The 27,329-nt window shown below is 53.3% G+C and overlaps 13 protein-coding genes across 13 annotated transcripts; 5 read left to right on the forward strand and 8 right to left on the reverse strand.

The window, feature by feature from the left end:
- Positions 1 to 96: 96 nt before the first annotated feature.
- Positions 97 to 3,147, forward strand: ACO1O0_005108 (P-loop containing nucleoside triphosphate hydrolase protein; the record flags this gene model as incomplete). The annotated part of the gene is made up of 1 exon (XM_083194534.1): positions 97 to 3,147. One exon carries the CDS (start codon positions 97 to 99, stop codon positions 3,145 to 3,147), a length of 3,051 nt encoding a protein of 1,016 aa, XP_083049447.1.
- Positions 3,148 to 3,263: 116 nt separating this feature from the next.
- ACO1O0_005109 (S-adenosyl-L-methionine-dependent methyltransferase) lies at positions 3,264 to 4,233 on the reverse strand (the record flags this gene model as incomplete). The annotated part of the gene is made up of 2 exons (XM_083194535.1): positions 3,264 to 3,433; positions 3,489 to 4,233. 2 exons carry the CDS (start codon positions 4,231 to 4,233, stop codon positions 3,264 to 3,266), a joined length of 915 nt encoding a protein of 304 aa, XP_083049448.1.
- Positions 4,234 to 4,661: 428 nt separating this feature from the next.
- ACO1O0_005110 (alpha/beta hydrolase) lies at positions 4,662 to 5,942 on the reverse strand (the record flags this gene model as incomplete). Its single annotated transcript, XM_083194536.1, has 5 exons — positions 4,662 to 4,858; positions 4,918 to 5,191; positions 5,245 to 5,322; positions 5,378 to 5,435; positions 5,500 to 5,942. The coding sequence occupies 5 exons, from the start codon at positions 5,940 to 5,942 to the stop codon at positions 4,662 to 4,664; spliced, it is 1,050 nt and encodes a 349-aa protein (XP_083049449.1).
- A 1,406-nt stretch (positions 5,943 to 7,348) lies between these two features.
- Positions 7,349 to 7,963, reverse strand: imp3 (snoRNA-binding rRNA-processing protein IMP3; the record flags this gene model as incomplete). Its single annotated transcript, XM_083194537.1, has 2 exons — positions 7,349 to 7,744; positions 7,808 to 7,963. 2 exons carry the CDS (start codon positions 7,961 to 7,963, stop codon positions 7,349 to 7,351), a joined length of 552 nt encoding a protein of 183 aa, XP_083049450.1.
- Positions 7,964 to 8,257: 294 nt separating this feature from the next.
- ACO1O0_005112 (ribosomal protein S18) lies at positions 8,258 to 9,050 on the forward strand (the record flags this gene model as incomplete). The annotated part of the gene is made up of 2 exons (XM_083194538.1): positions 8,258 to 8,767; positions 8,859 to 9,050. The coding sequence occupies 2 exons, from the start codon at positions 8,258 to 8,260 to the stop codon at positions 9,048 to 9,050; spliced, it is 702 nt and encodes a 233-aa protein (XP_083049451.1).
- A 154-nt stretch (positions 9,051 to 9,204) lies between these two features.
- On the reverse strand, positions 9,205 to 11,647 carry ACO1O0_005113 (uncharacterized protein; the record flags this gene model as incomplete). The annotated part of the gene is made up of 2 exons (XM_083194539.1): positions 9,205 to 9,373; positions 9,438 to 11,647. 2 exons carry the CDS (start codon positions 11,645 to 11,647, stop codon positions 9,205 to 9,207), a joined length of 2,379 nt encoding a protein of 792 aa, XP_083049452.1.
- Positions 11,648 to 12,542: 895 nt separating this feature from the next.
- On the forward strand, positions 12,543 to 13,663 carry ACO1O0_005114 (NADP-dependent oxidoreductase domain-containing protein; the record flags this gene model as incomplete). The annotated part of the gene is made up of 2 exons (XM_083194540.1): positions 12,543 to 12,878; positions 12,944 to 13,663. 2 exons carry the CDS (start codon positions 12,543 to 12,545, stop codon positions 13,661 to 13,663), a joined length of 1,056 nt encoding a protein of 351 aa, XP_083049453.1.
- An 877-nt stretch (positions 13,664 to 14,540) lies between these two features.
- On the forward strand, positions 14,541 to 15,962 carry ACO1O0_005115 (DMT family transporter; the record flags this gene model as incomplete). The annotated part of the gene is made up of 1 exon (XM_083194541.1): positions 14,541 to 15,962. The coding sequence occupies one exon, from the start codon at positions 14,541 to 14,543 to the stop codon at positions 15,960 to 15,962; it is 1,422 nt and encodes a 473-aa protein (XP_083049454.1).
- Positions 15,963 to 16,246: 284 nt separating this feature from the next.
- Positions 16,247 to 17,443, reverse strand: ACO1O0_005116 (uncharacterized protein; the record flags this gene model as incomplete). Its single annotated transcript, XM_083194542.1, has 1 exon — positions 16,247 to 17,443. One exon carries the CDS (start codon positions 17,441 to 17,443, stop codon positions 16,247 to 16,249), a length of 1,197 nt encoding a protein of 398 aa, XP_083049455.1.
- Positions 17,444 to 18,600: 1,157 nt separating this feature from the next.
- On the forward strand, positions 18,601 to 19,760 carry ACO1O0_005117 (uncharacterized protein; the record flags this gene model as incomplete). Its single annotated transcript, XM_083194543.1, has 3 exons — positions 18,601 to 18,618; positions 18,651 to 19,008; positions 19,084 to 19,760. 3 exons carry the CDS (start codon positions 18,601 to 18,603, stop codon positions 19,758 to 19,760), a joined length of 1,053 nt encoding a protein of 350 aa, XP_083049456.1.
- A 280-nt stretch (positions 19,761 to 20,040) lies between these two features.
- ACO1O0_005118 (Cerato-platanin) lies at positions 20,041 to 20,523 on the reverse strand (the record flags this gene model as incomplete). The annotated part of the gene is made up of 2 exons (XM_083194544.1): positions 20,041 to 20,402; positions 20,463 to 20,523. The coding sequence occupies 2 exons, from the start codon at positions 20,521 to 20,523 to the stop codon at positions 20,041 to 20,043; spliced, it is 423 nt and encodes a 140-aa protein (XP_083049457.1).
- Positions 20,524 to 21,708: 1,185 nt separating this feature from the next.
- ACO1O0_005119 (uncharacterized protein) lies at positions 21,709 to 23,376 on the reverse strand (the record flags this gene model as incomplete). The annotated part of the gene is made up of 1 exon (XM_083194545.1): positions 21,709 to 23,376. The coding sequence occupies one exon, from the start codon at positions 23,374 to 23,376 to the stop codon at positions 21,709 to 21,711; it is 1,668 nt and encodes a 555-aa protein (XP_083049458.1).
- Positions 23,377 to 24,017: 641 nt separating this feature from the next.
- On the reverse strand, positions 24,018 to 25,507 carry ACO1O0_005120 (fungal specific transcription factor domain-containing protein; the record flags this gene model as incomplete). Its single annotated transcript, XM_083194546.1, has 2 exons — positions 24,018 to 25,402; positions 25,483 to 25,507. The coding sequence occupies 2 exons, from the start codon at positions 25,505 to 25,507 to the stop codon at positions 24,018 to 24,020; spliced, it is 1,410 nt and encodes a 469-aa protein (XP_083049459.1).
- Positions 25,508 to 27,329: the final 1,822 nt, after the last annotated feature.

Genomic DNA, 27,329 nt, shown 5'->3' on the forward strand with positions numbered 1-27,329 from the left:
ATAACGCTCCAACCCACGTCATTCATCTCGCGCCCCAACGCGTCTCCAGTGAATCCAGTTCGCGATTCTTCCATTCACACCCCACCTCTGGCCACAATGGCGGCCTCGGCCCAGAAGCACGCGATCAACCTCGTCGATGACGATGGTACGGCCTCTGAATCAGATTGTGGCCTTCAAAAGGAACTCACAAAGAAGCGCAAGTTGGAGTCCGATTTCTCGGAAAAGGTCCAGTGGACAGACGAGTCGGACTCTGCCCCCGTTAAACCCAAAAAGCGCAGAGCAAAGCGTAAATCAGTCACCAAGAAGCACACCACTATAAAAGCCGATGGAGACGTTGGCGTAGACAGCGATCTGGAGCTGTCCGGTATTCCAGAGTACGTCCAGGACCGCAGGCGAGAATTCGATGCGAAAAAGAAGCTCCACCATGAGGCTGCTCTCATGCTGCCGCCCGATTACACTAGCATCGTCTTTGACGAAACGCGGAGGTTGGGAGATCTTCAGGAACGTCCAAAATTCGACGAAAAGTCTGGCGTCAAACCCTCGCGGCCGTACAGGGATATCGAGCTCCCACAGTCTGCCGGTTTCATCCCCGCCTCCATCGCACGGTACTTGAGAGACTACCAGGTGGAGGGCGTCAAATTCCTTCACCGTAAATTCGTCTACCAAGAGGGCGCGATATTAGGCGACGATATGGGTCTGGGCAAGACGGTCCAGGTGGCCGCCTTCTTGACGGCCGCCTTTGGTAAGACCGGTGACGAGCGTGATGCCAAGAGGATGAGACAGATGCGTTACCACAACGACCGGTGGTATCCGCGAATCCTCATCATTTGCCCCGGATCTCTGATAATGAATTGGAGGAATGAGTTGAACCGATGGGGGTGGTGGCACGTCGACCTCTTCCACGGCGCCAACAAGGAGGACGTGCTTGGGACGGCTCGCGCGGGTCTTCTCGAGGTCATGATCACTACATACGATACGTACAAAAACAGCCGAAGCTCTATCAACATGGTTAAGTGGGACGCAGTCGTTGCTGACGAGTGTCATCGGCTCAAGGACCGATCCTCTGAGACGACCAAGGCTATGATGGAAGTTAATGCCCTCTGCAGGATCGGACTAACCGGCACAGCCATTCAGAACCGCTACGAAGAACTATGGACTCTCCTTGAATGGACCAATCCGGGGCATTTTGGAACACTGGCAGAGTGGAGAGAGACCGTCTCGAGGCCATTGACAATTGGGCAATCTCATGAGGCGACAATGGCACAGCTCAGCCTCGCAAGGCAGACGGCCCAGAAGCTCGTCCAGAACCTTCTACCGAGATATTTCCTCCGACGCATGAAGACATTGATCGCACATCAGCTCCCCAAGAAAACGGATAGAGTTGTCTTCTGTCCCCTCACGGACCTACAGCGCGAAGCCTACGAGAACTTCCTCAGTAGTGAGGATATTGAGCTACTCCGGGGCATATCCGACATTTGTGAGCACGGAAATGCCCAAGGGTGGTGTTGCAAGGTCAATCTGGCCAGCGGAATTCCGTGGCAAAATATCGTCTTTCCCAGTATGATTGTGCTACAGAAGCTGGCAAACCACCTCACCCTACTTGTTCCACAGACGACGGACCTTGACACAAAGCAGAAGGCGGAGCTTAGGACGCTCCAAGTTTGCGTTCCTGACATATGGAAAGAGCTCTACTCACAGAGGGATCAGATTAGGAGCCTGGTCAATCCCGAGTTCTGTGGGAAGTGGAAAATCCTTAGGAAGCTGCTCAAGTTTTGGTATAGCAACAAGGACAAGGTGCTGATTTTCTCGCACAGCGTGCGGCTGCTCCGGATTCTCCAGCATCTGTTCCACAACACGAGCTACAATGTCAGCTATCTTGACGGTTCACTGAGCTATGAGGCTCGTCAGGAGGTGGTTGACAATTTTAACTCTGACCCAAGTCAATTCGTCTTCCTTATATCGACCAAAGCAGGCGGTGTTGGGCTCAATATTACATCTGCCAACAAAGTCGTCATTGTTGATCCCCATTGGAATCCCTCCTACGATCTGCAGGCCCAAGATCGCGCCTATCGCATTGGCCAGACAAGAGATGTCGAGGTGTTCCGGCTCATCTCGCTCGGCACTGTGGAGGAGATTGTCTACGCGCGACAGATTTATAAGCAGCAGCAGGCCAACATTGGCTACACTGCGTCATCGGAGCGTCGCTACTTCAGAGGTGTCCAGCAGGATACCGAGCGAAAAGGCGAGATCTTCGGCCTCACCAACATCTTTACGTATCACCCCGACAGCGGCCTCCTCCGCGACATTGTCAATAAGACAAACATTGCGGAGGCAAAGGCTGGTGTCAGCCTTACCGATGTCAACATGGAAAAGGCCGCAGAGGAAGACGAAAGTCTGGGCGTCGTTAAGAAGGAGGATGGTGAAGGAGATGGAGGCATGAGCCAGCTTGCCGACCTACTCAAAGCCAAAGACCAGAAGCAGCTCCTAGAGGCCCGCAAAGCGACGGTCCCGAGAATTGATGCCGTCCAAGCCATCCTAACGTCCGCCGGGGTGGAGTATACGCACGAAAACTCAGAAGTCATTGGCTCCTCCAAGGTCGAAGAGCAGCTCTCTCGACGTGCCGCCATGGCGAACTACGCCGAGGGCGACATGCTAGGTCAAAACGCACTGTTCGTAAGCGACAAAGACGTCCAGGACGACGAGGCGCTGCTTAGCAAGTACAACCCCCCCGAGGATGTGCAGCTGCGGCAGTTTTGTGAGATGGCGAGGGAGTTTGGCTTTGCCAGTGCAACGGACTTCGCCCTGGTCGTTGAGAGCTGGACGCAGGAGGAGAGGAGGAATTGTCTGGATACCTTTTATCAGAAGAGAGAGAGCAAGCTCATCAGTGAAGAAGTTCCCAAGAAGAACGAAACCTCTGAAGCGGATTCGAAAGACGAAGCAGTGAAGAGAGAGGCAGAGAATGAGCCGAGTCGGCTCAAGTCACAGGTGAAGAAGGAGGAGGGTGACGCTGATGTCAAAGACAGCACGCTCAAGGAAGATCCGGCTCTCAAGGATGAACAGGACGAGAAGAAGACGATCAAGTTGGAAGGGATTTCGAAGAGGACATCCATCTTCTTATCAGATGATGACGAGGATGATGAGTTATGAAGGGCGTTCTGCATTTCTGGACACAAGATACCCCCAAGAAGCATTGATTTCTTTCTCTAATCATACATATACGTATACATATCCTACCACCTAACCCATGATGGCCAACGATGAAATTATTTGGTCAAGGTTCCCAAAATATGAGGCATCATCTCATAAGACGGCTCACCGGGAGGTTGCGCGATGTTAATCTCGGACCAAGGCCCAGCGTTGCGCAGGGTTGGCCCAGTCGGTCTGCAGATGCGGCACGAGCCCAGGAAGAAGGACCAGACAAAATTCACAAATTCTGTAACAGAGTCAGCAGAGCAGCGAGGGGGTTGTCGCGGGGATTCGGTACTTACGCTGATAGATGCTAAGCAGGATTCCTCCACGCTCCGTCTTGACGTGCTCATAGACGTACCACCGACCACCCGGCTTGAGTAGCTTGTATAGGGCCTTGATGTTCTCTTGCTGGTCGGGAATGCTACACAGGCACATGACGGTGACGATGCAGTCGATGCTGCCGGGCTCGATGGTCGTACCGCTCCAGGCATTGGGGTCGCTGAGAGACTCGATGCCGACGGGGATGACCTCGTAGATGCCCTCGAGACCAACTTCCTTGACGCGCTTCCTCAGCGCCTCAGCCGACTGGGGGTTTGGTTCCACACCGTAGATCTTGGTCAAGCCGCTCTCCGGATTGACACCCCTCCTCCTCACATCACCATCGGGCGTCTGATCCTTCTCCTCCCCAAGGGCAATCTTGGCGAAGACATCCGCCCACATGCCACTCCCCGCGCCAACCTCAATCACCCTCCCGCTCACGGGCGGGCTCACGACGCTGTCCTGCACGACGCCGTCGCGGACCCTCCCCTCCAGCAGGGGTACGACACGCTGCTCGGCGGTCTCCTTGACCTGGGGCCCGACGGTGGCCCAGAAGTTGCCAAAGAGAGCCTCATTGAAGCCCCAGGGAGTTAGGAGGGTGCGCCACTGGCGCCTGGAGACGAGCGAGACGATAGTGCTAGGAATGTGGCGCGCCGATATGGCCATGAAGAGCCATGGCTCGACAAGGTGGCCCAGGATGTCCTTGAGCTTGTCGAAGGCCGACATGGTGACAGAGTTCTGATAACAATGCTACTCTTTCAGCCGGGATTGAGTGAAGTGGAGAAGAGTTTGGAATGACCCATGAGAATTCTGGGGGGGGGGCCCTGGGGCGCAGGATATGCTAGACTTTCCGCTTTTGCACGAAAAGCGAGTTCGGCGAAGTGGGGCCGGCTACGTCGCCGGCTACTGACACCGGCTTCCCGGGTATCCCGCCAATAGCAGCCAATGTGGGCCAATGGGAGCAATGGGGGCGATGGGAGCCCAGAAGGACATGTTGACCACGGCCAGTGGTGTCAAATTCTTCAAATGATTGAATTGGCCTGGTATTCTATGTCTAATAGGCAATTCCATTCATTGGCTCCATCCCTCGGTACAGCTTGCCCCCGATAAGAGCATGCCTGGCCGTCGTTCCCTCCCTACTTCCTGCTTCCTGTCTAACCGGAGAACTTCTTGGTAAAGGCAATAATATTATCGTAGTATTCTTGCGCCTTCGGATGTTGAGGAAGCAGGTAGAGGGCATGGGGAAGGCCCGCGAACGTGACCAGCTCGACCTCGCCGCCCTCCTCCTGCAGCCTCTCGGCATACGCCATGGCATCGTCTCTGAGGGGGTCGCACCCGCAAGCCGTGACCACTAATTCATTGATATCAGCATGTTATATATCTTTGGAAGATTCGAGTGCTTTATCTCACATGCAGGGGGCAGGTTCTTAAGCGATGGCGCCAGCAGCGACGACAGGCGCCAGTCGTCTGTCGGCTCGGGCATGTACTGGTCGAGGAACCACTCGAGGCGCAAGGAGGTTATGATGCTGGCATCACGGTTCTGCTGGTAGCTGCCAAACTCGTACTTGTCCTTGGGCGCGAACTTGGGGTGTACTGTCACGGGGAACGACAGGATCTGGCCAACGACGCCCGTGATGCCCTCGTCGCGGGCCATGATGACGACGACACTAGCCTGAAGCACCGCCTTCGTCAGCATGTATTCTGGTTTACTTCCGCGTACACACGGTATTTACTTACAAGGCTGCCTCCCGCGCTACCGCCGTTGATGAGGATCTTGTTCGGGTCCGCTCCCAGCGAAGCGGCGTTCTCCTTGGCCTGATAACGGTGAGCCTATTTCTCCAAGTTGCGAGTACCTCATCCCAAAGCTTACCCATTTCAGCGCGTCGAAGCAGTCATTCACAGGAATCGGGAATCGGAAATCTGGGGCCCTTCATTTGCACCCGGTCAGCAACCCCTCGGAACCCCCTGAGCTTTTAGACGTCCCCAACTTACATGCGGTAATCCACACTCACAACCACCGTGTTCGTCTTGGCCGCAATCATGACGTTCTCGGGATGTTCCAGGCCGTGTCCACCGACAACAAAGCCGCCACCGTGGTACCGCATCATGAGCGCCGAGCCGGGCTTCTTGTCCTTGGCCGAGTACACCTTGACCTCGATCTGAGCGCCGTCGCGCACCGTGATGGTGCGCGTCTCTGTCACGACGTCCTCGCCTTCCGTGGGGCAGCCTGGAGGGCCGGGTGTCTCGCCTTTCCAAAGAGCGCGGAACTCGTCGAGCGTGAAAGAGGGCGTCCATATTTTCTCGGTGGATTCGTCAATGGTGGGCTGGAACTGGACGAAGAGGGGGTCCAGCTCGCTGAGGTGGCCATACTTGGGCAGCGGCTTGAAGTTGGGGTCGATGGGAGTGTATTCGAGGGTATCTTTGATAACGACCATGGTGGGCAATTATGTATTATAATATGTTCCCTATATTGTAGTAATGGGTATTGGAGAGAAGGGATGGGATGGAGGATGAGATGTCTACGGGAGAGCGACTATAAGACCAGGGCCGCGCACCTCAGATATATAATAATAATTCTGACTGTCACCCGAGGGGAATTTCTCAGAGCCCCTCCGTGGAATTGTCATCATGGACAGTTCCAGAGGGGCAAGTGGGTGTAAATGTACACCCCTGGGCGGAAAATGCTTGCCTTGGGGAGCGAGACAAATAGTGTACTCTGTGGTCCGCAACTCCGGAACTTGAGTGAAGTGGAGAATTATACGGCCTCGAACCTCGATGAGCCAATTGTGGCAATAATGGCCCTGCCAAGCTGACAAAACACAAATTTGCGGTGCAAAAGGGCTGAATAATGATAATATTGACACCGCAAAAAGGCCGTAATCCGTAGCCAGGGACCAGGCACCATACCTCGCACCAATAGCTATGGGAGTCGGGGTCTCGGAGACACCAGGATGGCCCATGATAATCGCAGATCTTCAACGTCAAGAATAGAGATAACAGTACCAGTGTCGTCCAAGGCTCCTACCATGTTCTTTAGTTAGCCCTCGGGGATTTCCACATCCAGATACAATATCCACAAGGATCATAATTTTTTTTTTTTTTTTTACGCAGGGGTGACTTCCGCCACCTAATCTTCCCATCACCGCTATAAGATAGTAAAAACTCGGATAATATTGCGATTTCGTCTATAGCTGATAAATCATGTAAATTCCCTATTACTCCCATATACAATAATAGGAATCAAAGGTTGTAGCGATCTAACGTTTATGATCCTCGTGGATACTACTCCGTAGTGGTAATACTCCATGGTGTTTCCAGTTGGATTCGTGGGGTAGACGGTTATCGTTCTCCGTCCTCACCAATCTCCATGTGGGCATGTCATGTATCGCGAGGACCCCCTCCCTATCCCCGCCACAGCTGAGAAACATCGTAGGGGTAGAGGGTATGGTGTGTATTCCTCTATAGACCAAATTTTTGTTTCCTGGGTGCTTCCAGCCTTCCATAACTAAACTCCGCGCAATGCTTTCCGGAAAGAGAGTTGAGGTCATCCACTGACCACATACACGGCCCCATGTCCCATGCTCAGATATCGCGCCGAGGCGTCATCCAAATAACAACCCAATCAATGCTAGACTAGCATATCTCGGATAGCCTCTATCTGTGAGGAGGCGCAAATGTCGAGTGCCGTGCACTGTGGCCGTCCCCGTCCCCGGCCTGTCGTTCCCAATCTGTCGCCTTGTGACGGGAGGGCTAAATAGCCATCACTGTTGGCCACCACGTAGCATGTGCGCATCTGGGTATCATTTCATCTCATGTTCCAATCCCACCCCTCCAAGCGCTCTCACAGCAGCTCGAAATCGTCCAGCTGGTCCCGGTACTTCATGATGTTCTTCTTGATCTTGCTTCCCACCGACCACGTCACAAAGTCCTCGGTCGTCCTCGTCACCAGGTACGCCGAGTCAGTGACCGTCTCCGTCCCGACTCGCACGTGGCCCTGCTCAATCATCTTGGTCGCCGCCTGTACCGTCTGGGCCATGCGCAGCCTCGTCATCACGACGGGCAGCCGCCTGCGCGCAAAGGCGCTGACCGTGGCGCCCTTCTCGACGGAGCTCAGCTTAGACTTGGACGACAGGATCCCCATGTCGTACAGTTTGTTCAAAAGGAGTTCTTCGTGCTTGCGGCGAGTCGCATTATCGGGCGGGAGGAGGGAAAGACGATGGGCGAGTTGGCGCAGGGACTAGAACCTCGTTAGTTATTGAGCCGGGAAAAAAAAAAAATACACGGTGAGCGCATGACTTACACCGCAAATGCGATTGTATGAGTGGTAATCCTCCGGGCGCTGGATATGATATCTTCGGCGGACGGCGGCGTCTCTGTGGTCGTTATCGGACTTGTAGGTGACGAAGTCGACCTTGCGCAGGAGCTTCTGCTCGTGATGTTTGAGTTTGCGGACCATGGTGAAGACTCTTCTATGTTTTTTTTTTAACAAGGGTGGCTTCGATAAGTCGGATTGAAGAGACTGTGTTGGAAAGCGAGTGTCCGGGTTTCGTTGTGCTGGCTTGGTTTGGTTTCTTCGAGATCAAAAAATCTTGGTGGGGCCCAGCGCCAATGTTGGTGGAGCAGTTTGGACCCCCGAACGGAACATTCCGCCTCCGAGCCCATGGAAAAACTCCCAGCCATAGCACAGCAACAGTAACAGCAAGCCGTCTCCTTCGCAATCCTCATCACAACCGGCCCAATTCATCCAGCCATGCCTCCCCGGCTACCAATGCTGAGCGCCCTGCGCGGCTCAGTTCAGTCCCTTGGTATGCGCGCCTTCTCCTCCACTCCCGCTGTCGCTGCTCCCCGCGACGAGCCCTGGCCCAGCTCTGCTTCCTCCTCCTCGACACCCGCCAGCCGCCGCTCCTCCCCCAGCAACCTCCTCTCCCTCCACCGGCCCTCCCGCCGAACCCCCCGCGACGACCAGAAGCCGGGCGACGACAAGTCTCCGCGGGCCGACACCGCCTCCCGCCTCTTCAACCGATACAAACAGAAGAGCCGCGCCGACAACACCGCCTCCCTAGAGTCCGCGCACAACTACCTGCGCGAGCAGAAGATCGCCAACGACTACCTGCGCGAGATGCCGCGCCGCTGGGAGGTCGGCGACGTCTACGCGCCCCACGACCTCAGCCCCGCCGAGATGGAGAAGTTCCGCCGCAAGAAGACGCGCCAGACCGACGTGGTCGACATGCTAGGCATCCGGCCCCAGGACATGTACAAGGTGAGCGAAGCCCCCGTCCCCCTCTCCCCCGTGGGCGAGGGGCGAGGTTGGAGCGAAGGGAAAAATGTGCTGACATGTGCTTGTTAACCAGAACTTCTCCATGATCGGCGAGTATACAAACAGGACTGGCCAGATTCTCCCGTCGACAAAGACTGGCCTCCGGCCCGTGAACCAGCGCAAGCTGTCCAAAATGATTCGTCGGGCTATTGGAATGGGCATCTACCCCAGTGTGCACGACCATCCTGAGGTTCTTCGGAGTCGATTCTTCCCGCAGTCGTCATAAGGGGCATCAGGGGGGACATCGGTGTCACTACCTGCAAGGCGTCGAGGAGCACGGGAAATGCCATGTAGTATTCAGCATGCTACCGTGCATGACATATAATGTACAACAGCTTCTATCTCTATTGTGTACCTTGTAGAATACAATTTTTGTACAATTAGGCCTTGACGACCCTATCGAGCTTGTACTGGCACAGGCCAAACTCTGTCTTCCGCCGCCTCTTCTTCTGCAACTCGGCCCACTGGTCGCGGTACCGCTTCTGTGCCCACTCCTTGAAACCCGCCTGCAAGTTCTCTCCAGGTAACGCGTTGAAAGCCACGCCCAACCTATGTAAAAATGGCGTCAGTATACGTCGCAGGAAAGTCGACTTGGGGGAGGGGGGGGACTCACGTCACTGCATCCGGCTCCGAACCAGTGTAGGACGCCATCTTCAAGATCAGACTCCGCACCTCCTTCTCATTTCCTGATGCCGCAATAGCTCCCACATACGCAGTGAAAATTGATGGCGATACCTCAATATCCATGGCCTCGATCTTGTCCCAGATCTCCCGCGCCATCTTGGCCCCACCGGATTTCCGCTCCAGCGTCCAGAATACCGCCTCCAGACTAGAGTACGACGGTCCCTCAGGCGACTGCGTAATCTCGTTCCAGAAATCCAGGGCCTTCAGGGGCCTCTCGCCGGCCGCATAGGCGAGCATGAGGGCCGTGTTCAGTTTTGTGTTTGTATGAACACGGGTGTCCATCTTCAGCATGTTGTGGACCTGCTCGGTGCCGTCCCGGTCTGGGTTCTCCGCGAATCCCTCAAAGCACTTGACGTACGTATCCAGATCGGGCTGGAATGCCCTATTCCTATGCTGCCGCATGTGGCTGAACACATGGGTGGCCATGTCGGGTCGCTTGCGTTCGAAGAAGGCGTCCAGGAGTTGAACGCGCCGCTCGAAGCTCAGATCCTGGAAAAACTGGTGGAGGAGTTGGTATGCGCCCCATACGCGGGATGTACTCGTGCTGGGGTCGCAGCAGAATTTAACAAAGACATCCTGCACAACGTCGCGTTGCGCTTCACTGTATAAGAAGGCATGAACAGAGAGTATATCCATCACGTCAAAGCTTTGGTCGTTCTCGAGGAACCTCAGGCACAGAGAGCCGACCGTCTCCGGCTCCAGATGTAACCGCTCTTCTTCGACAGTTTCCAGCAACTGAACGATGAGTTTGAAGTCCGGGGGTCGCTGATGACAGAGGAATAGGAGATACCTGTTCATCAGCTGACTGTACTCTCTCCATAGCGCCGTGTTGTCGCCAGCCATTGACCCGGCAAATTGGAGCTCCCCAAACGCCGCCTTGGCGTCAATGACAGATCCTGCTGCGATATGCATAGATATCAGGATGAGATATGTTTCTGCGTTCGGCTTAATGGACTTCGCGAGAGCGGTAGCAAGAATCTCCTCCGCCAGCCTGGGGTCTACCGTCTGTTCGGCAACCCTGAGCATGGAGTTGATGGTGGCTGTATCTGGGGACACAGGTCCGTTTTGACCGACCATGTGCGACATCATGGATTGAACTTCTTCCAACCGCATGCCCACGAATAGCATTGCCTGGAGCAGGGCGTCCCAGTACCGTTTCCTCGGTTGCGACTGGCCAAGCTCCAAGAGGAATGGCGTAGCCCAGTCCTCAAGTTTATTGCGAACTGCGAATAACGCAATGGCGCGGTATGTTCCGGGCCGGCTATGTCGTCCACCCGTTAGGGACTTGGTGAACCAGTGTTGGGTCTCAGGGACCCGGTCTTTTTGTGCGTAGAAGACGGTGATGACTTCTTGTAGTTCCGGAGTATATGGGACACCGTGTCGCTCAGCAAACTCGACAAGTTCGACAAGCTCTTTCTCGTGGCCTTCGTATGCAAGGCCGCGAGCGACGTCCTCGAGGACTCGTCCATCACCGATAGTATATTCCGTATAGATCGGGTCGCCGAATTTGGCGTAGAACTCCTTGAGGGCCTCTTGTGAGCTGCCAAACCGAGACATAGCCTGGACCAGGTGACTCCAGAGCAGCTCTGGCTCCCCAGGCCTTCCATCAATGTCGGCCGTGAGCAACGCCGTATTCAATGCCCTGGCGAGACCAAGATGCTCCTTACTCCGTTCGATAGGCTCGATTTCCAAGAGGACCTTCCTCGCCATGGCCAAGTCGGCGGTCGACAGCTTCTTGACGTTCTCGTGGGCAGGCAGGGGCTCGGTCAGATATTCGAGCAGTCGGCGGCATTGTAGCGCCTGGGTGCTGTTGAGAGGAATATTGTTTCTGAGCTTGGACCCTATCAACTTCCTCCAGGCGGCCATGAGCTCCTTGCGCGTCGGTGGGCGCAGCTTGTCGAGCATGCGACTGCGCCAGACCATGATCTGCATCCATCCCGGCTCATACTCTGGCTGGCGAATCTCCCGCGGCGCCTTCTTGAAGAGTATGTTGAGAAAGGTTCGCTCAAATGTTCGGCAGCCTACTTGTCGCGTGATCGGTCGCCTTCGAGCCGGGGCAGCGTAGAGGGCGCAGGAGGGCGGTGGGTTGGCGCGGCGGACGACGAGGTGCCGAGCATGGCGGGCGAAATTTGCCCTCATGATGATAGCACCTATAGGGTCAGGTGCCTGGGAGATGTGAGCGGCCGGTGGCCAATTGGTGGTATGGCGAGCATGGGGCTCTACCAGAGCATTTTTAGAGCTCGCGTTCCGCCGATAGAGAGTGTGTCGCTACTTGAGAAAGCTCCTTTGCATCTTCAATTTCAGAACCCTTGACGGGAGCTGGCGACCCAGTCGCGTTGGACGGGGATTAGCCGTGGTTCCACCGACCATCATCGCACGCGCCATGCTTTGTACCTACCTTACTTGAGCAAGGAACTAGCATCACAGTTTCATTGCTACCTAGGTAGGCATTTATTAATATTCTTAAGTGTGGTAGTTGCCAGCTCCATATCACACATGATGCATTGTCACTTAGCCCCCCTGGCCTTGAGGCACATTGCGGTGCCGTCTACGGAGTAATCGTTGAACGGTAGAGGCATTGTCAGCTACCCTAAACTAAATGCCCGTTTTCAGCAAACCCGATTCTCTTAGTACCGCGGTCACTTTATCGCCGATAAGTACCAAAGCACTTGGCTAAGTAGGCGCTTTGTAATGCTAAGAAGCTTACCCCGCCCAATTCATAAACACGTATTGCGAACTCGTAAAACGGTTGGATGGCGCCATTGACAAGTGCGCCTTTGTGCAGTTTCATCGATGGTGAAAGACAATGGTCATGGGCTTAGATCATAGCTGAATTTAGCTATCAATACGAAATAAGAGCCGTCCCGAGACGGACTCGCGCTTTCCTAACGGAGTTAAGGGTGACGCATCTCCGCTATACCTTTGTTGCGAGATACCTTAGTATTACCTCACTTATTAAAGTATCGAGATCCCCACTAGAGGCTTCCACAAGTACACACCTTTCATCTTCCGTCACTCTAGTACCAGTGCCAATATGCCTCTCGTCGCGAGCAAGCTGACCAACCGCATCATCCTGGGTCTCATGACCTTTGGACCCAATGAGGCGGATGGCGCTCGAATCACAAGCATCGACACCTTCCAGAAGGCTCTCGACGTCTTCCAGGCTAGGGGCTACAATGAGGTCGACACGGCACCAACGTATGTCGGTAGGAAGCAGGAGGTCTTCACTCGCGAGGCCGGATGGAAGGACAGAGGACTCACCTTGGCCACCAAAGTCCAGTATCCGTCCAAGCCCGGCGACAACTCAGCTGAGAATGTCATTGCATCTGTCGAGTCCAGCTTGGCGAATCTGGGGACCGACTGTATAGATGTAAGCCCTCTAAAATTGCTGCCTCTTCATTAGAATGAACCACTAGCTGACTCGACTCATCAAAGCTCCTGTACCTGCACCGCGCGGATCGTGCTGTGCCGTTCGCAGAGACGCTTGAGGCCATCGACAAGCTTCACAAGGCTGGCAAGTTTGTCCGTTTTGGCATCAGCAACTTCGCCGCCTTCGAGGTGGCGGAGATCGTCATGACCTGCAAGTACAATGGCTGGGTGCGCCCGACGGTGTACCAGGGCATGTATAACTGCATCACACGCAACATCGAGGCGGAGCTGTTTGTCGCCTGCCGGCGCTACGGCCTCGACATTGTCGTGTACAACCCTCTTGCCGGAGGGCTCTTCTCGGGAAAGATCAAGTCTAAGGACCTGGTGCCTGAGAGCGGGCGGTTCTCCAACACGAGCTCAGCCCAGGGCGCAAACTACCGTGACCGGTACTTCCGCGAGAGCACCTTCAAGGCGCTGCAGGTCATGGAGCAGGCCACAGAGAAGCACGGGCTGAGCATGATTGAGACGGCTCTGCGGTGGGTGGTGCACCACTCCGCGCTGAAGATCAAGGACGGCAACGACGGCATTCTGATTGGCATCTCAAGCGTTGCTCAGCTTGAGAGCAACCTTGACAACCTCGAAAAGGGCCCTCTGCCGGATGACGTGGTCGCGTCGCTGGACGAGGCGTGGCACATCGCCAAGGAAGACTCACCCAACTACTGGCACGGCGACCTGGTGTACTCGTACGACACGCAGAAGGCGCTGTTTGGCGAGGGCGCAAAGTAAGTTTCCGGCGTGGGGAAGTAGATTCTTGGTCGACGAGTAGGGGAACCTTCGGTGCGCTGGCAATCTGTCATTGGGAGTAGCCAGTACTATCCGTACGTAGTGATTTGAGACTCATGTTGCGGATGAAAGACAATCTTTTCCAAGGTACTCCCGCCCCTCGGAGTCCCAGGTGACGTCCACTGTTGATGCCGCTTTTCGTCAGCTGACGTTTGGCCAAGGCGCCTGGGGATCACGCACAACTGGTGACGGTGGCCTCCATGCTGAGTCAGTGATCCAGGGCGCTGGCTCGGCGCCTCAGTGGCTCCCGCTCAGCACTTTCCAGCGCCCCCCAGTGCCTCACCGCCTGCTGGAGGTGGCCAGGCCAGGCTGCCAGGGGCGCGCGCCCGACGGTCCCGGCCCGAAGCACTGGGCCTGAGCCAGTCAGATGGCGCTATAGGAGCCACCTATGGAAGCCACTATCCAAAGCGTCCAGTGAGATTAAGGTTGCGTGTTCCCGCAACCATCCGTCATCCAACAGACGGTTCACATCGTCGGTACTAATATTACAAGTAACTAGGGGCTCCTTCACGTTGTGGGCGGCGCCTCTTCCTAAACGTCTCGCCTCCCGAACTTAGATGTGGTTTAATTTTTTTATGACCAATCTTCCCACGACGCACGACTTGACGAGCATCTCCTTAGGATAGCAACCTCATTGACACCCCCGTACGGACCCTCGGGACACTGTCTCATCATTAATTAGACGTCGCCACATGCTCGACTCTCGAACCAGGCGCCAACGGCAAATCAAGAACTGCTGGCGAACCTGGCCCCAGGACCAGCCCTCCGAACGGCGATTTCGTCCTTGACATTGTAACGTCCCCCGAACACAGTTGACAACATGGCGAATCCCGATGCCCGCCGCCCGAGCTACCCTCGTCCTACAGACGGCCGCTCTGAAACACCGTTACTATACAAGGCCGAGGATGGAGATGGCGAGGAGGAGCGTGGGCGCCAGAGCATGACGGAGCGCCTGTACGATGGACCTAGGAACAGCCACGGCGAGGACTCGCACCGACCGCCAACGTCGCAGCGCCATCCATCGACATTTAGCAGGCGATCGACAATGCGCAGCCGCAGCCCGCGGGAGGTGGCCGCCGAGAACGTGGCCAAGAAGAAGTACACGTACGCCGCCTTCTTCCTCGTCATCAGTCTGATCGCATTCTGCGTGCAGACGGAGCTCAGCGCGTACATCCAACACGATCTGGGCTGGGGCAAGGCCTACTGCATGATGTACTTCACCCACAGCTCATGGATCGTCCTGTGGCCGGCGCAGCTGCTGGTCCTGCGGACGCAGAAGACGCATCTGTCCTGGTCTGTATTCCTGAAGAAGCATCTCGAGTCGCTCAAGATGACGGCTACGATGGTTGAGACCCGGTCGCTGGACGTCCACAGGCCGTGGGTGCAGCACAACTCGCACCCAATTCGCTACATGATCAAGTTCACGGCTATTGTAACCACCGCGCTCACCGTGGCTGGCCTTAGCTGGTATATCGCGGTCGCCCTGACCACGCCGTCTGACCTGACAGCCATCTACAATTGCTCCGCCTTCTTTGCCTACGTCTTCTCTGTTCCGCTTCTGCGCGAGCCCCTCCGCATTGACAAGTCTATCGCTGTCCTGATCGCCATCGCGGGTGTCCTGGTTGTGGCGTATGGCGACTCCAAGGGGACCTCCGCCGAAGGCGGCGAGGGTGATACCACCATGGGTAGCCGGTTCGTCGGGAACATTGTTATCGGTTTCGGATCGGTGCTGTATGGATTGTACGAGGTGCTATACAAGCGCTACGCCTGCCCCCCGGAGGGTGTGTCCCCCGGCCGTGGCGTTGTCTTTGCCAACACATTCGGCTCGCTCATTGGTCTCTTCACCCTCACCGTCCTCTGGATCCCCCTACCTATCCTCCACTGGCTTAACATTGAACGGTTTGAGCTTCCCAACGCCTCAACCGGATGGCTTGTCCTGGCCGCCGTGCTTGCCAATGCCACATTCAGCGGATCTTTCCTCGTCCTCATCTCCCTCACATCTCCCGTGCTGTCCTCGGTCGCCGCCCTGCTGACCATCTTCATCGTTGCCCTTGCCGACTGGTTCATCACGGGGGATCCGCTCAGCTGGGCGGCCATCATTGGCGGAACTATGATCACCATTGCGTTCGTGGGGCTGAGCTGGAGTACGTACCGCGAGATGAAGGAGCACGAGGCGCAGAAGCTGGCAGTGGATCTAACAGATAGCGATCTCGAGGGCGATGCGAGCAGCAACGATGATTAGATTAATGCGGGAGAATTCTTTCCGGGCTTGGCGTTCTGGGGCGATGAAGATTTATTTCGATTTCACTATGTGAAGCTCCGTTACCTTGCTTTGGGATTTTCGGGACGTATGCACGAACATTATAGACTGGGGTGCCATGTTTGGACTACCAGCTCGTCGCGATATACATGAGGGTGAACGAGCCATGTTTGGTTGTTCCCTCAATACCACTTTAAATGACCCCCTCTTTGAGACACATACGTGATATTGTACTAGTAGTTGTCTTCTATCAACACACATACCTTTTATTGATGGCGGTGGCTTCGAACTAGGATGTCCCCATGGATGGAATCCTCCAGCACGCGCCATTCCCTGTAATTTACATCACTTATGGACCCGTCGACTATGCCCTCTCTCACGGTGTCGAATAGAGTCCTGCTATGCTCGCCGTCCGTCTCGAACCGACGCACGTGCTTCCAAGTATCCGCAAGCCTGTGATCCTTGTCGAAGAGGGCCAGACGGATGGCCACGGCGGCATCATGACCTTCCATCCAGGGATCATTCAGGTCGAGGTGGCCCATCTGTGACTTGCCCAGCATGCGCGAGAAGTCCAGGAAGCGGGGCGCCATCTGCATGTAGAGGGTTGGGACGCCAGGGATGAACGGGATGACCGCGTGTTTGATGTGAGCACCCGTGGGGAAGATGGAAATGTAAGAGAACTTTTCAAGATGAGGGAGAGGAGGGGGATCGGGGTACGCCCCAAATATCTTCTCCAAGAAGCAGGGCGGGAAGTTCTCGTGGTACTCGTAGGTGGTGTAATTCTCAAGAAAGGAGCCTTCGTTGAGGAGGAATTCAGTCCACGGGCGGAGAGAAAAGATGTCTGGCCCCGAGGGTGATTTTGAGGGAAGTGGTTGCGGTTGCAAGCGTGAGGAACGGGAGAGTTGCAGGACCTGCTTTGAGAGGTCGAACATCCACCAGGCTGCGCCGGGTAGGGGGCCAAGGCCGATGAGGATCGCTATAACAGACGGGTCCCCGATGAACGTGACGCGACGAGGATCGATGATGGAGAAGATGGAGGACCAGGTCTTTTTGGTGCGTTCGAGGAGGTTGTCTGGTGGCTTGAAGACGTCACAAGGCCAAGGATTTTCGAGGGCAATGACAGTGAGACCCTCGACAATGGCGGAAATGCAATCGCTGTCTTGATCGCGCAGGAAGTTTAGAAGGCCCTGATCCGGCTCTCCTTGGTCATTGTAGGAGGACCTTGCTTGGAGATTCCACTTCATGTGGCGGAGGAGCATAGGGAGGCAGATCTGGCGCCACCTATGGCTGACTGCTGAAGCCTCTAACAGGCTGCTATCGACGTGTGGTCCGATGGGAAAGCCATAGTGGGTGACGATCAGTTCTGGGTAGTCGTGGACTAGCTGAGGGAATGGGGGGTCGGTATCCAGATACGAGAGTATCATGGAGAGAATCTCAGGAGGAAGCTCTTCCATTTGAGCCATGGTCAATTGAGCAACGATCTTCGTCTGGTTCTAGTAGAAGAGACGTCAAGTATAGCAAGTAGGATTGAGAGATATTTAGTCTTAATTGCTCTCGCAGATAGCTAACTACCTAAGTAGGTAGATAATCGGATGAGAGGGCGGTACTGAATCATGTCCGAGGTACGTATTTTTGTGGTCGCAAACGGCCTCATTGCTAGGTTCCGCGATGATGCAACGTGTATGAGGGGCGCGGGGCATTTGCGCCCTCAATTGAAGCTTATTACGGAGTACTTGGATAAGCAATCGCCACAGCCTAACCACTATATTATCCAACGAAATTCGTGGTAAATAGTTATGAGCTTATGCCATAGCAGGAGTACTGCGATGCCTGTTTGGCAAGCCAACGTCATCGTTTGCTGATGGGACGTGGGTGTCGAATGCCAGAAGCCCTATCCTCCCGTCATCCCATACGTCTAGAGTGACAAGGTTGCACATATCAAATGACAAACGCCTCCCAAAGGCCGCTGACAGAGCCAATGCCCGAAAAATTAAGACGATATTTGGAAAATTCGGAATGTCAAAACCCTCGATGGAAGTCTTCCATAACTTGAGGGGAAACATGCTGTTAAGTTTGAAAGGGCGAGACTTGACCCGCCACGAAACATCATCCCCAAGACCAATAAAACTCAACCGAGAAAGCTGCCACCTCGGTCACACCGACGCAGCAAACCGTTATGGAAGGACCCAGATATCTGATTCAGGGCCTACCGTACTGGATGCTGCTTCCCACAGGCATTTTCCAGAAAGATGCAGGGGGGAAGAGTGAGGAAGGAGCAGTGCCTCAGCCCGTGGCAGACGGCAGTCACCCGTTGACAGCTGGCCGCCAGCTGTGAGCAATGAGTTCTGGCTCCATCACTGTCCCATTGCGCCTAGAAAAATCACTTGATTTCATCTTTAAAAGGCACAGACCGCCTGAGGACCTCAAATTCTTGCCCAAAAACATTTCTTCACTCTTTTGCCCCTTTCCTTCTGGCCCCTTAGACTATCCATCTGTCCGCCCATCCCTGGGGTTTTCACAATAATGAAAGGAACAGATATTCAAAAATTCTCAAAACTAATGCAGCGAGTCGACCAAAATCGTCACAAAGTTATCGAACGTCTTTGGAAGCAGTATCGGGATGGCGCTTTGGGCTGCGGTTCGCCCCTTCCCTCGAAATTGCACCTACAGCTCATCTACAGCAAGTGGATCATAGTACGCGCAAAGCGCGAGGAGCCCGACAACAAAATCAGTGCCATCCAAGTCCGAAATCTAGATTATCCTAACCCTGTGGATATCAACTTCATGGGTTACGACCAGGAAGCTCGTTGCTTGGCTTTCAAGGGCGAGACAAAGCACCTGGATGCCTTTCTAGATTTTGCAGAAGGCGTGGTGAATTCCGAGAGAGTTGAACATGTGTTCAAAGTTGCATCGGATGTGCGAGTCCCCGAGGGGGGACTGGAGCCCGGTCTAGAGTATGACGACTTCGCTGCTCGGGTCGAGATTGTTGAGTACGCTATGTGGCTGAAAGATGTGCCAACCGAACAAGGTAAGCCCCGACATATCTTTTTTTGAGGAGATTTTCAATGCTGACTGGGTATATAAGATGAGACAAAAGGTGAAGGAGACGTCTACACTATCATCAGCGTCCTCGAAGACGGTACACATAAGGTTCTCCCTGTCAATGAGGAAGCTCCTGCCGATGAGGAATTTCAGCCTGTTGAAGAGGAAACCCCCGTCGGTGAGGATATTCCGGAATTGCAACTTGCCGAAGTGGTACCCAAGGCCGGCGAGGATGTTCCAGATTTACAGCCTATCGAAGAGGAAACCCTCGCCGATGAGGATATCCCAGAATTGGAGCTTGCCGTATTGGAACCTCCAGGCGATGAGGATATTACAGGTTTACAATCCGGATTACTCCAAGGAACTGACGACACTAGGATGGACGAAGACCCTTTGGAAATACCCGCCTTCGAAGACCATAGTATCCCCGACTATGATCGATTCAAAACCCTAGAGAACGAGCTATCCTTAATCCCTGAGCCCCTCGCAGACCCTGAATTCCTGGAAGATTTCAGTATGCAGCAACAAATGGACGCAGACGCAGCAATGGCAGCAGCCATAGGAGCTGAAATGTCGACCCGATATGCATTACGGGCTAGGAATCGTTCTGGCGAAGGGGCCACACCATCTCCCTCGAAGCCAACGCCCCCTAGACCAACCACCGAAAAGGCATCTCCGAAGAAGTCAACGCGGAAGAAGAAGGGGATCGCCCAGAGGAAGAAGCCACAGCGCCGGTGAGAAGATGTCATAGGTGATTTACGGTGAGATTTGGATGAAGGGGATCCATTTAATGGGAGAATAGCACCTTTCTGAGTAACAAATCAACCGTTGGCACAAGAATGAACAAATTCTGCCGTCGTTTGGGTCTTTACTTTGTCATGCAGTGGTCGAGCATAGGTCCTTTGCACTTGAGCGCACCAAAAATAGGGTAAACATCATAAATTAATGCTACATGAGCTACCCAAGCGTCCTGCCTTCTTTGCGCACTTTCCGCGTCTCTTAGGATCTACCCAAATCCTTACTTTTTGATACCGCACTCACTGGGGTTAACCTGCGTAGCCTTCGCGTCAACCCGGCCCAGAGCCACGGCCTGGCCTTTGGTCAGAGTATTCATGGCCGCGAGGCCAATGTTGTACCCTGCGGCCGCGTGATCGACGGCGAGGACGTTGACCTTGTTGCCCTTATACTCAAGGCGCCAGCAGGTGCCGCACGAGGGCGAGTTCCACCCGGCCACGGCCTGGACGCCGCCAATGTTGGGGAACTTGGGGATCTCGCCCTGCGTATGCCACTTGTAGCGCGTGATGAGGCCGTTGGGCCCGTCGGAGCAGGACACCTCGGTGAGGGAGCGTCCAGCCTGGTCGTAGCCGGTGTCGTAGGAGACTGTAAGGGTGTTTGTTAGTGGCAGATGCATATCCCGGTTTCAATGGCGGGAGAATGTACCTGTCACTGCAGAAGCAGCGGCGGTGAAGGAGATGATGCTGAGAATGCTGGAGAGCTGCATCTTGATAGATTGTGAGATGGTATTTGGCGTGGAGATGGTGTGCGTGGATGAGAGATGCTTGGGGGAGAAGGCAAGTCCTGTCCGAGTGAGAGGAGATGGTGACAGGATGGTGGTGGAGGTGGGAGTTGCCTTCCTTTATATGTCCTAGACCATCATAGAGGAGATAGCTTGGTGGTTTCCTCCTTCTCGCATTCGAGGTAACCCGTTAAACGACATATCAGACTCGAATGGCAACGTCATCTGACAACGGTGATGCCGTTAGCGCCTGTGGACGGCATCGCCACCCGGGAATCGAGGCCATCATCAAGACCGACTAGCGACTAATTTCGTATATCCGTAGTTACTAAAAGATGACACTATTCTCACTTGAGCCCATCTGGATGGAGCGGCAGTGGCTCGTATTCGGCAGAGCACAGCATCAAAGCACAGACAAACACATCTCGCTGCCACAGTGTCCGCAGCGTCCCGTGAGAGAATAAAAAAGGTGCTCTCGTATTTGTGATGCTGATCACGCTCATCAGGCGCGCACAGGTTGGGGCTGTCGGGGTTCGTATCGGGTCTGGCTGGGAGGCTGGCGCGCATGTGACTGGCTCGCGTTGGAGCGCCCTGACACCAGACATGCATGAGCATTGGGACTCTGTGCTTGTATCACTGCCGGAGCTTTTCGTATGCATTTGGATGCTCTGTTTTTGTTTTTGCCTCCAGGTTTCCTTGAAATCATCTCCGGGAGGCAAAATTGTCGAGGGTGTTGGCTTCAGTCAATATTTGCGAGACCGGACGTAGCTTGTGTCACTCGGCTACACTGCATCGCCCATGCAGCTTATGGGCCATAAAATGCATGGATCCGGTAGTTGATTTGTGACTGCATTTCAATGTTACCATTTGTGTCTCGTTACTCTCGGACAGGACCGTAATAGAGCCACGGTCATCCTCTCCACCACTGTAGATGCGAGAACTTCAACCTTGTCCGTATTCACACCGACTTTCGTAGGTTCATGCGAATGCTCTTCTTATTGAGCCGAGTCGGGCCCGACTAGTTTCCTAATGAAATGTCATAGCGCTTCTGTCAAAAGACATGTACCGAATGAAGTGCCTGGTGAGTGAAGATCGGTGGTATCATTTGAAAGTTGACGTTCACACAAAACAATAGCTATTCCTCCCGTCATAACGCCCATCTGGATGGCACTAGTCAGGCTTGACAGTCTGCTCCGTGGTCAGAACCTCAGTCCCCTTGAATTTGCGCGCCGGAATCTTCTTCTCAAACAGGATATCCAGCTCCCCATACGTGCGGCCCTTGGGCTCGGGGACCCGGAAGAAGGACCACGTCAGGAACAGCGAGCAGATGCCCGCCCAGAAGAAGCCTGTCTTGGCCCCCCAGTTCAGGGCGTCCGGGTTGAGCATGTACGGTGTGATGACCGAGTTGATGACGGCGCCGACGTTGTAGAGGATCCGCGCCAACACCACCGTCTTAGCCCGCAGGCGCACCGACGACAGCTCCGCGACGAGGGAGTACACCACGGGCCCCACGGTGCAGCAATAGAAGAATGTGAAGACGACGAGCATGGCCCCCGTCGCCCAGTACGTCGGTTCGTGCCGCGGCGCAATGCCTGTGAAGCCGATGATAAGCTGGCAGACGGCCAGGATGGCTAGCCCACCCACGAAGAGGGTGCGCCGGCCCAAGAACTGCATGAGGACCCACGAGATGAGAGTCCCGATGAATCCGGCACAGCTCTGGATCAGACTCATGTTGAAGGCCTGCTCGGTTGGGAGGCCAGCCTGCAGGAAGAAGTAGGTGGACCATGACATTATCGCAGCGCCGCAGAGAGACTGCGCGGCCCAGATGAGGGTGACGACCTCGGTGCGGCGGAGGTTAGAGCCCCTGAAGCAGTCGACATAGCCGGCGCCGGCTATCGTCTTCTTCTCGTTCTCCGTCGTGAAAAGCATCAAGGAGATTGTCTTTTTGGGGTCGAATGTGGCGTCCGACTTGGTGGTCAGTCGCCTCAGCACACGTTCTGCCTCGTCGAGCCGGTCCTTGCGCACCAAGAGCCATGGCGACTCTGGGGCGAAGAAGATGCCGATGATTAGGGGTAGCGGCCACATCCACTGTAGACCAAAGGGAATCCGGAAGGCCCACTCGCCGGGGCGGTTCAGTAGGCCGCGGAGGGTACCCATGCTGATGAGCTGCCCGATGACCCAGCACAGGTTCACGTAGGTGGTGAGGTAGCTCCGTAGGGCGACGGGACACACCTCTGACGCGTACGTGGTGGTGCAGGTCTGGAAGACGCCAAAGGGGACGCCCATGAGGAATTGGCCGGCGAGGAGCGTCTCAAGATTCTGGGCGAAGAAGGGCAGACAGATGAAGACAGAGAGGGAGAGAAGGGACACAATCATAGTCCACCGGTAGCCATAGAGCTCCGACGAGTACCCGTTGACCCAGAGGCCGAAGATCTCTCCAATGCGGACGGCATTAGACAGGGCTGCCTGCCATGGGGCGGGGATATGGTATTCGCCGTCGGAGCCTGGGGTGCCATACCTCTTCTGGAACTGTGGCTGGGCGTAGAAGGAGTTCATGAGGCTCGTGTCGAAGCCTTCCATGATGACGGCCGTGGAGAGGAAGACGGACCAACCGACGGCCTTGGGGTAGAGCTTGATGCCTTGCCACAGGCTCATCTGGCGCTCATGGTCGGTGGCATCCTGGACTTCGCTCAGGGTGCCCTGACCCATGTGGCGAACAATTTTACTTCCCTCCTCTGGATGCGGTACGAGGGCTTGATCGCTGTCGGCAGTGCTTTCCATGACAGAAGTAATCGAGGCGGATGACGACGCTACGGTGAGAATACTACCGTGATCCATGGCTGGAGAAGGGATTGCGACGGCTTATTATATACGTTAACCCAGATGACTATTCGTAGCATGGCTTTTGCTATACCCTGATATTGGCTCGCTATACCCTGATACTGGCTTGGTGGTGAGGGGTTTGAGGTGGGTTCTGCATGGAGGCCCGGCACATGCACCATGCACACTCCGCCCAGACACGGGATGTAAGGCTGCCACACTTCGCGCCACGAGCGAGTCTGGGACAATTGAGGGGAACGGTTTCCCCTCTCATTATCGTCATGGGATGCAAGGGTGTCCTCGCCTGATATTGGGCCAACCATAGCTGGCTCATGACTTGCTCCCAACTGTACATCATGATCCGTGGAGACATGTTGAATGAGGTAGAGTTTTAGAATGCCGAAAACGCGCCGGTATTAGCAAGTGGACGAAGAGGCCCTGATTCATCTCTTCCACTGAGTGGGCAAGGCTGCCAAGCTTCGGTGTAATTCTAGGATGAAGTATCCCAGGACGAACTTCTCGCGGGGACTTCAGGCAAAAGAAGCTGGCAAATATAGGATTTCAACCCTTCATTGAATATCGCATATAAGTTGTCCAGTGGTGCGGCATTAAATGCTTCAAAGTTACGTGTAATTAATCGTGGTGATTAGGATTGCTCGCTAATCCCCGCGAGTAGGTGCACTCTCCTCTGGCAAGAGCAGACTGTCTAGTGTCTCAAGCTTCTGGAGCAAGATGTACCTCTGGCCGCTACTCAGGTTCCTGAACTCCTGCAGGTACCGGATCAGGTACCGGCAGTTCTCCACCCAGTGAAGCACGTCACGCCTGTCCTGGTGCTTGGCCGACAGGCTCACGACGTCGGCCGCGCATGTGGTGATGTCAAATAGCTTCTGGAGATTACCAGCGCCTTGCTGATCCAGGGACTCGCGGCCAATCTTGCGCAGGATATTTCCTACGTAAAGCGATCCTTGTATGGGAAAGAGGAGGAGCAGGTGGTCCTGAACTGCGTCAGAGTGCAGCATGTACTTGTAGCCGGCCATCTGCCACACGAGGGTCCGCAGCCACTGGCTGGTCAGTAAGAGATCGGACTGTTGAAGCTCGGTCAGATGGGGACATGCTTCCTCTACGAGGACATGCTGCTCCTCGAGGGCCCTCTGTTTCTCGGTGATCCACTCCAGGGTCAAGGCCGAGCTGTGCTGCTTGTCGCGCCAGATTCGGAGGAATTCCTCGTCAACAAGCCTGTACAGCTCTGATATACGGATAAAGCCCCTCTGGAGGTGAGGAGCGAGCTCGTCGTCGGAGAAGGGTGAGTCGTCTGGGGCCACCAGAGCGGCTGCCCGCTCATTGCAGACGGCCGAGACTCTTTCCTGGATGAAGACGATCCAGTGAAGGCGCTGCCAGGCTGGGCGGGTGCTATCGGTGGTGACACTAGCGTGGGGTCTATCGAGTTGCAGCATCTGCAGCATGGTGATGGCCTCGCGGAGGTAGAAGAAGTCCATGTCACGGTCCTGGAGGACGCCAAAGGCGACGCGGAGGAAGACGGCAAAGACGACTCTCTTGAGGGTGATTTGTGAGCGGTGGTTAATGACTGGGCGCAAGCGGAGGGCGCGGGATATCAGCTCGCCGATAAACTCGGGGGTTTTGCGAGGGTCAGTCGCCGCGGCCAGAGCCACAGTAACGGCGGCGTAAGCATAGCAGAAGGCCCCGTGGTCAGCCTCGTCGCTGAAGCGGTTTATCGAGTCTCTAATGTCCTCCTGGCGGATGACGGGACATATCGAGTAGACAAACTGGCGGTAATTGGGCAGCAGTTCCAGCAGGAAATCAGCATCGACAGTAAATCCCAGGCGGCCCCGGGAACGCGATCCTTGCGGACAGATGGCCAACGGCGGTGGAGTGGCGGATGCGCCGTTCTCCTTGGGAGGCTTAAGAGAGGAAATGACTCCGCCTCGCTTGCACTTGGAGCGCGACGCGGCCGAGGAACCGCGGGGACGGAACGAGCAGGGGATTCCAAGATGGCTGCAGGCCTGGCACGGTTGCTTGCCATTGCCTAGTCTGGTCAGTTCCAAGACAGCGACGAGACACTGTCGATGACTTTACGGGTAGTAGAACTTTGGACTCACAGCGGACCTTGCGAGTAGCGCACCCCACACATGCGCGGGCCACGCGAGTTGTGCGATTAACTTCTGAGCTCATCGTGTACGAGTACTCGTAGTCGTGGAGCCTGAATGTGAGGCTGACGAAGTGGTTGGCCGCATGTCGGCCCGCTGTGCAACTTTCCAGATGCAGTGGCTTGACCTTCGTCTTCAGTCTTTCAGGAGGGATGAAAAGATCAAGAGTGATGATTGATGGATGGAGAGCTATCCATGGCGAGGTAACGAGGGTATCCTGACAGGTGGCCCCCACTCGTACCTGATATATGCTCTACTTTTTCTCTACTTTTATAGGGATACTGATATATTAACCAATAGGTGGTTTAACCAATAGGTGGTATAAGGCTAGTTAATTAGCTTAGAGTTACCCGTAGAGTTTACCTGATTAGAGTACCTATTAGGTTAACTTCTTATAACCGCCGGGTATATAAAAACTTATATCTTTATATTAATATATACCGATAATAAAGTTAGATTTAATTAATTAATTATATATTTCTAATATATTAATATTTTATTATTATTATATTTACCTATTAATCTAATATATTAAATAACCTTATTATTTATAGTAATACTACTATAAAGTAATATACTTCGTAGGATAATATATAATAAGACCTTAATTTTAAGGAAGATATCTTTAAATATTAAGAAAATTAAGATTATTTATTATAACTAAACTAAGAAAATTATATAAAACCTTAATTAATTAATTATTTATTATTATTTTATTATTAATCTTTTATTAGAATAATACCTTAGCTATAAAAGAACTAGGCTTTATATTATTATATACTATAAATTAAGTTTTAGGTTACTTTATTATATATACCTTAATAGTATATATTTCTAAGATTATTTATATCTTTATTATATTAGAATATCTTTAAAGTTTCTAAGAAGGTATAATATATTTAGTATCTATAGAAGCTTTAATTATAAAGGTAGAAAAAAGATTATAGAATTTAATATATATTAATAATACCTTATTTATATATTTTTTATTTATTATAGATTTAGTATTATCTTTAATAAATTTACCCTATTTTTCTTTTAGTTTTATTTTCTTAGATTTAATACCTATTATTATATATACGTATTATATAACGAATAACGTAGAATAATATTAGGTAGCTAGGCGAGACGATAGTAGTAATAGGTCCGTTATATTATAAGACCGAAGCTTACCGAGTAAGCTATGTAGCGTGACGCGCTCGCCTCGTGGATGAAGCATGCGGGTGCTAGGCACGTGACTAGGTCTAGGGTATTATGGGCCGGGATCCTACGCCTCCTAGCGCCTACCCGTTATATTTTAATATATAAATATTAAAGCTTATTAATATTTAGATCTTAATTTATCTTCTTATAAATATAAGGAGGTAAACTAGGATTATTAGGTAAAATAATAAATACTTTAGGTATAATTATTTAAGCTAAATAAAAAATATATAAAGCTTTTATATAAGTAATAAATCTATAATCGATTATAGATATATTATTAATTTATTTTTACCTTAATTAGATATTTAGTATATTAAAGAATTATAATTATAGATAAGCTTATAAGTATAATAGTCGGTCTCGGCTATAGGGTAGCTAAGAGGGTTTATATCGTTTTATATTCGATAAAGCGGAATAAGGTATAATTTAAGTAAGGGGATATTACTAGCTATAAGAAGATATACTTATATTAAAGGGAATTAGTATAATAATTAGCGTAGCTATATATTATTAATAGCTAAGGAGTAGAAGAAGTTTATCTAGTCTAGGGGAAATTAAGTAGTCTTATATACTAATAAATATTTACCTATGCTTTTATTA

Source organism: Amphichorda felina, assembly GCF_050947745.1.
Source record: "Amphichorda felina strain 45539 chromosome Unknown scaffold_5, whole genome shotgun sequence".
NCBI lineage: Eukaryota > Fungi > Ascomycota > Sordariomycetes > Hypocreales > Bionectriaceae > Amphichorda > Amphichorda felina.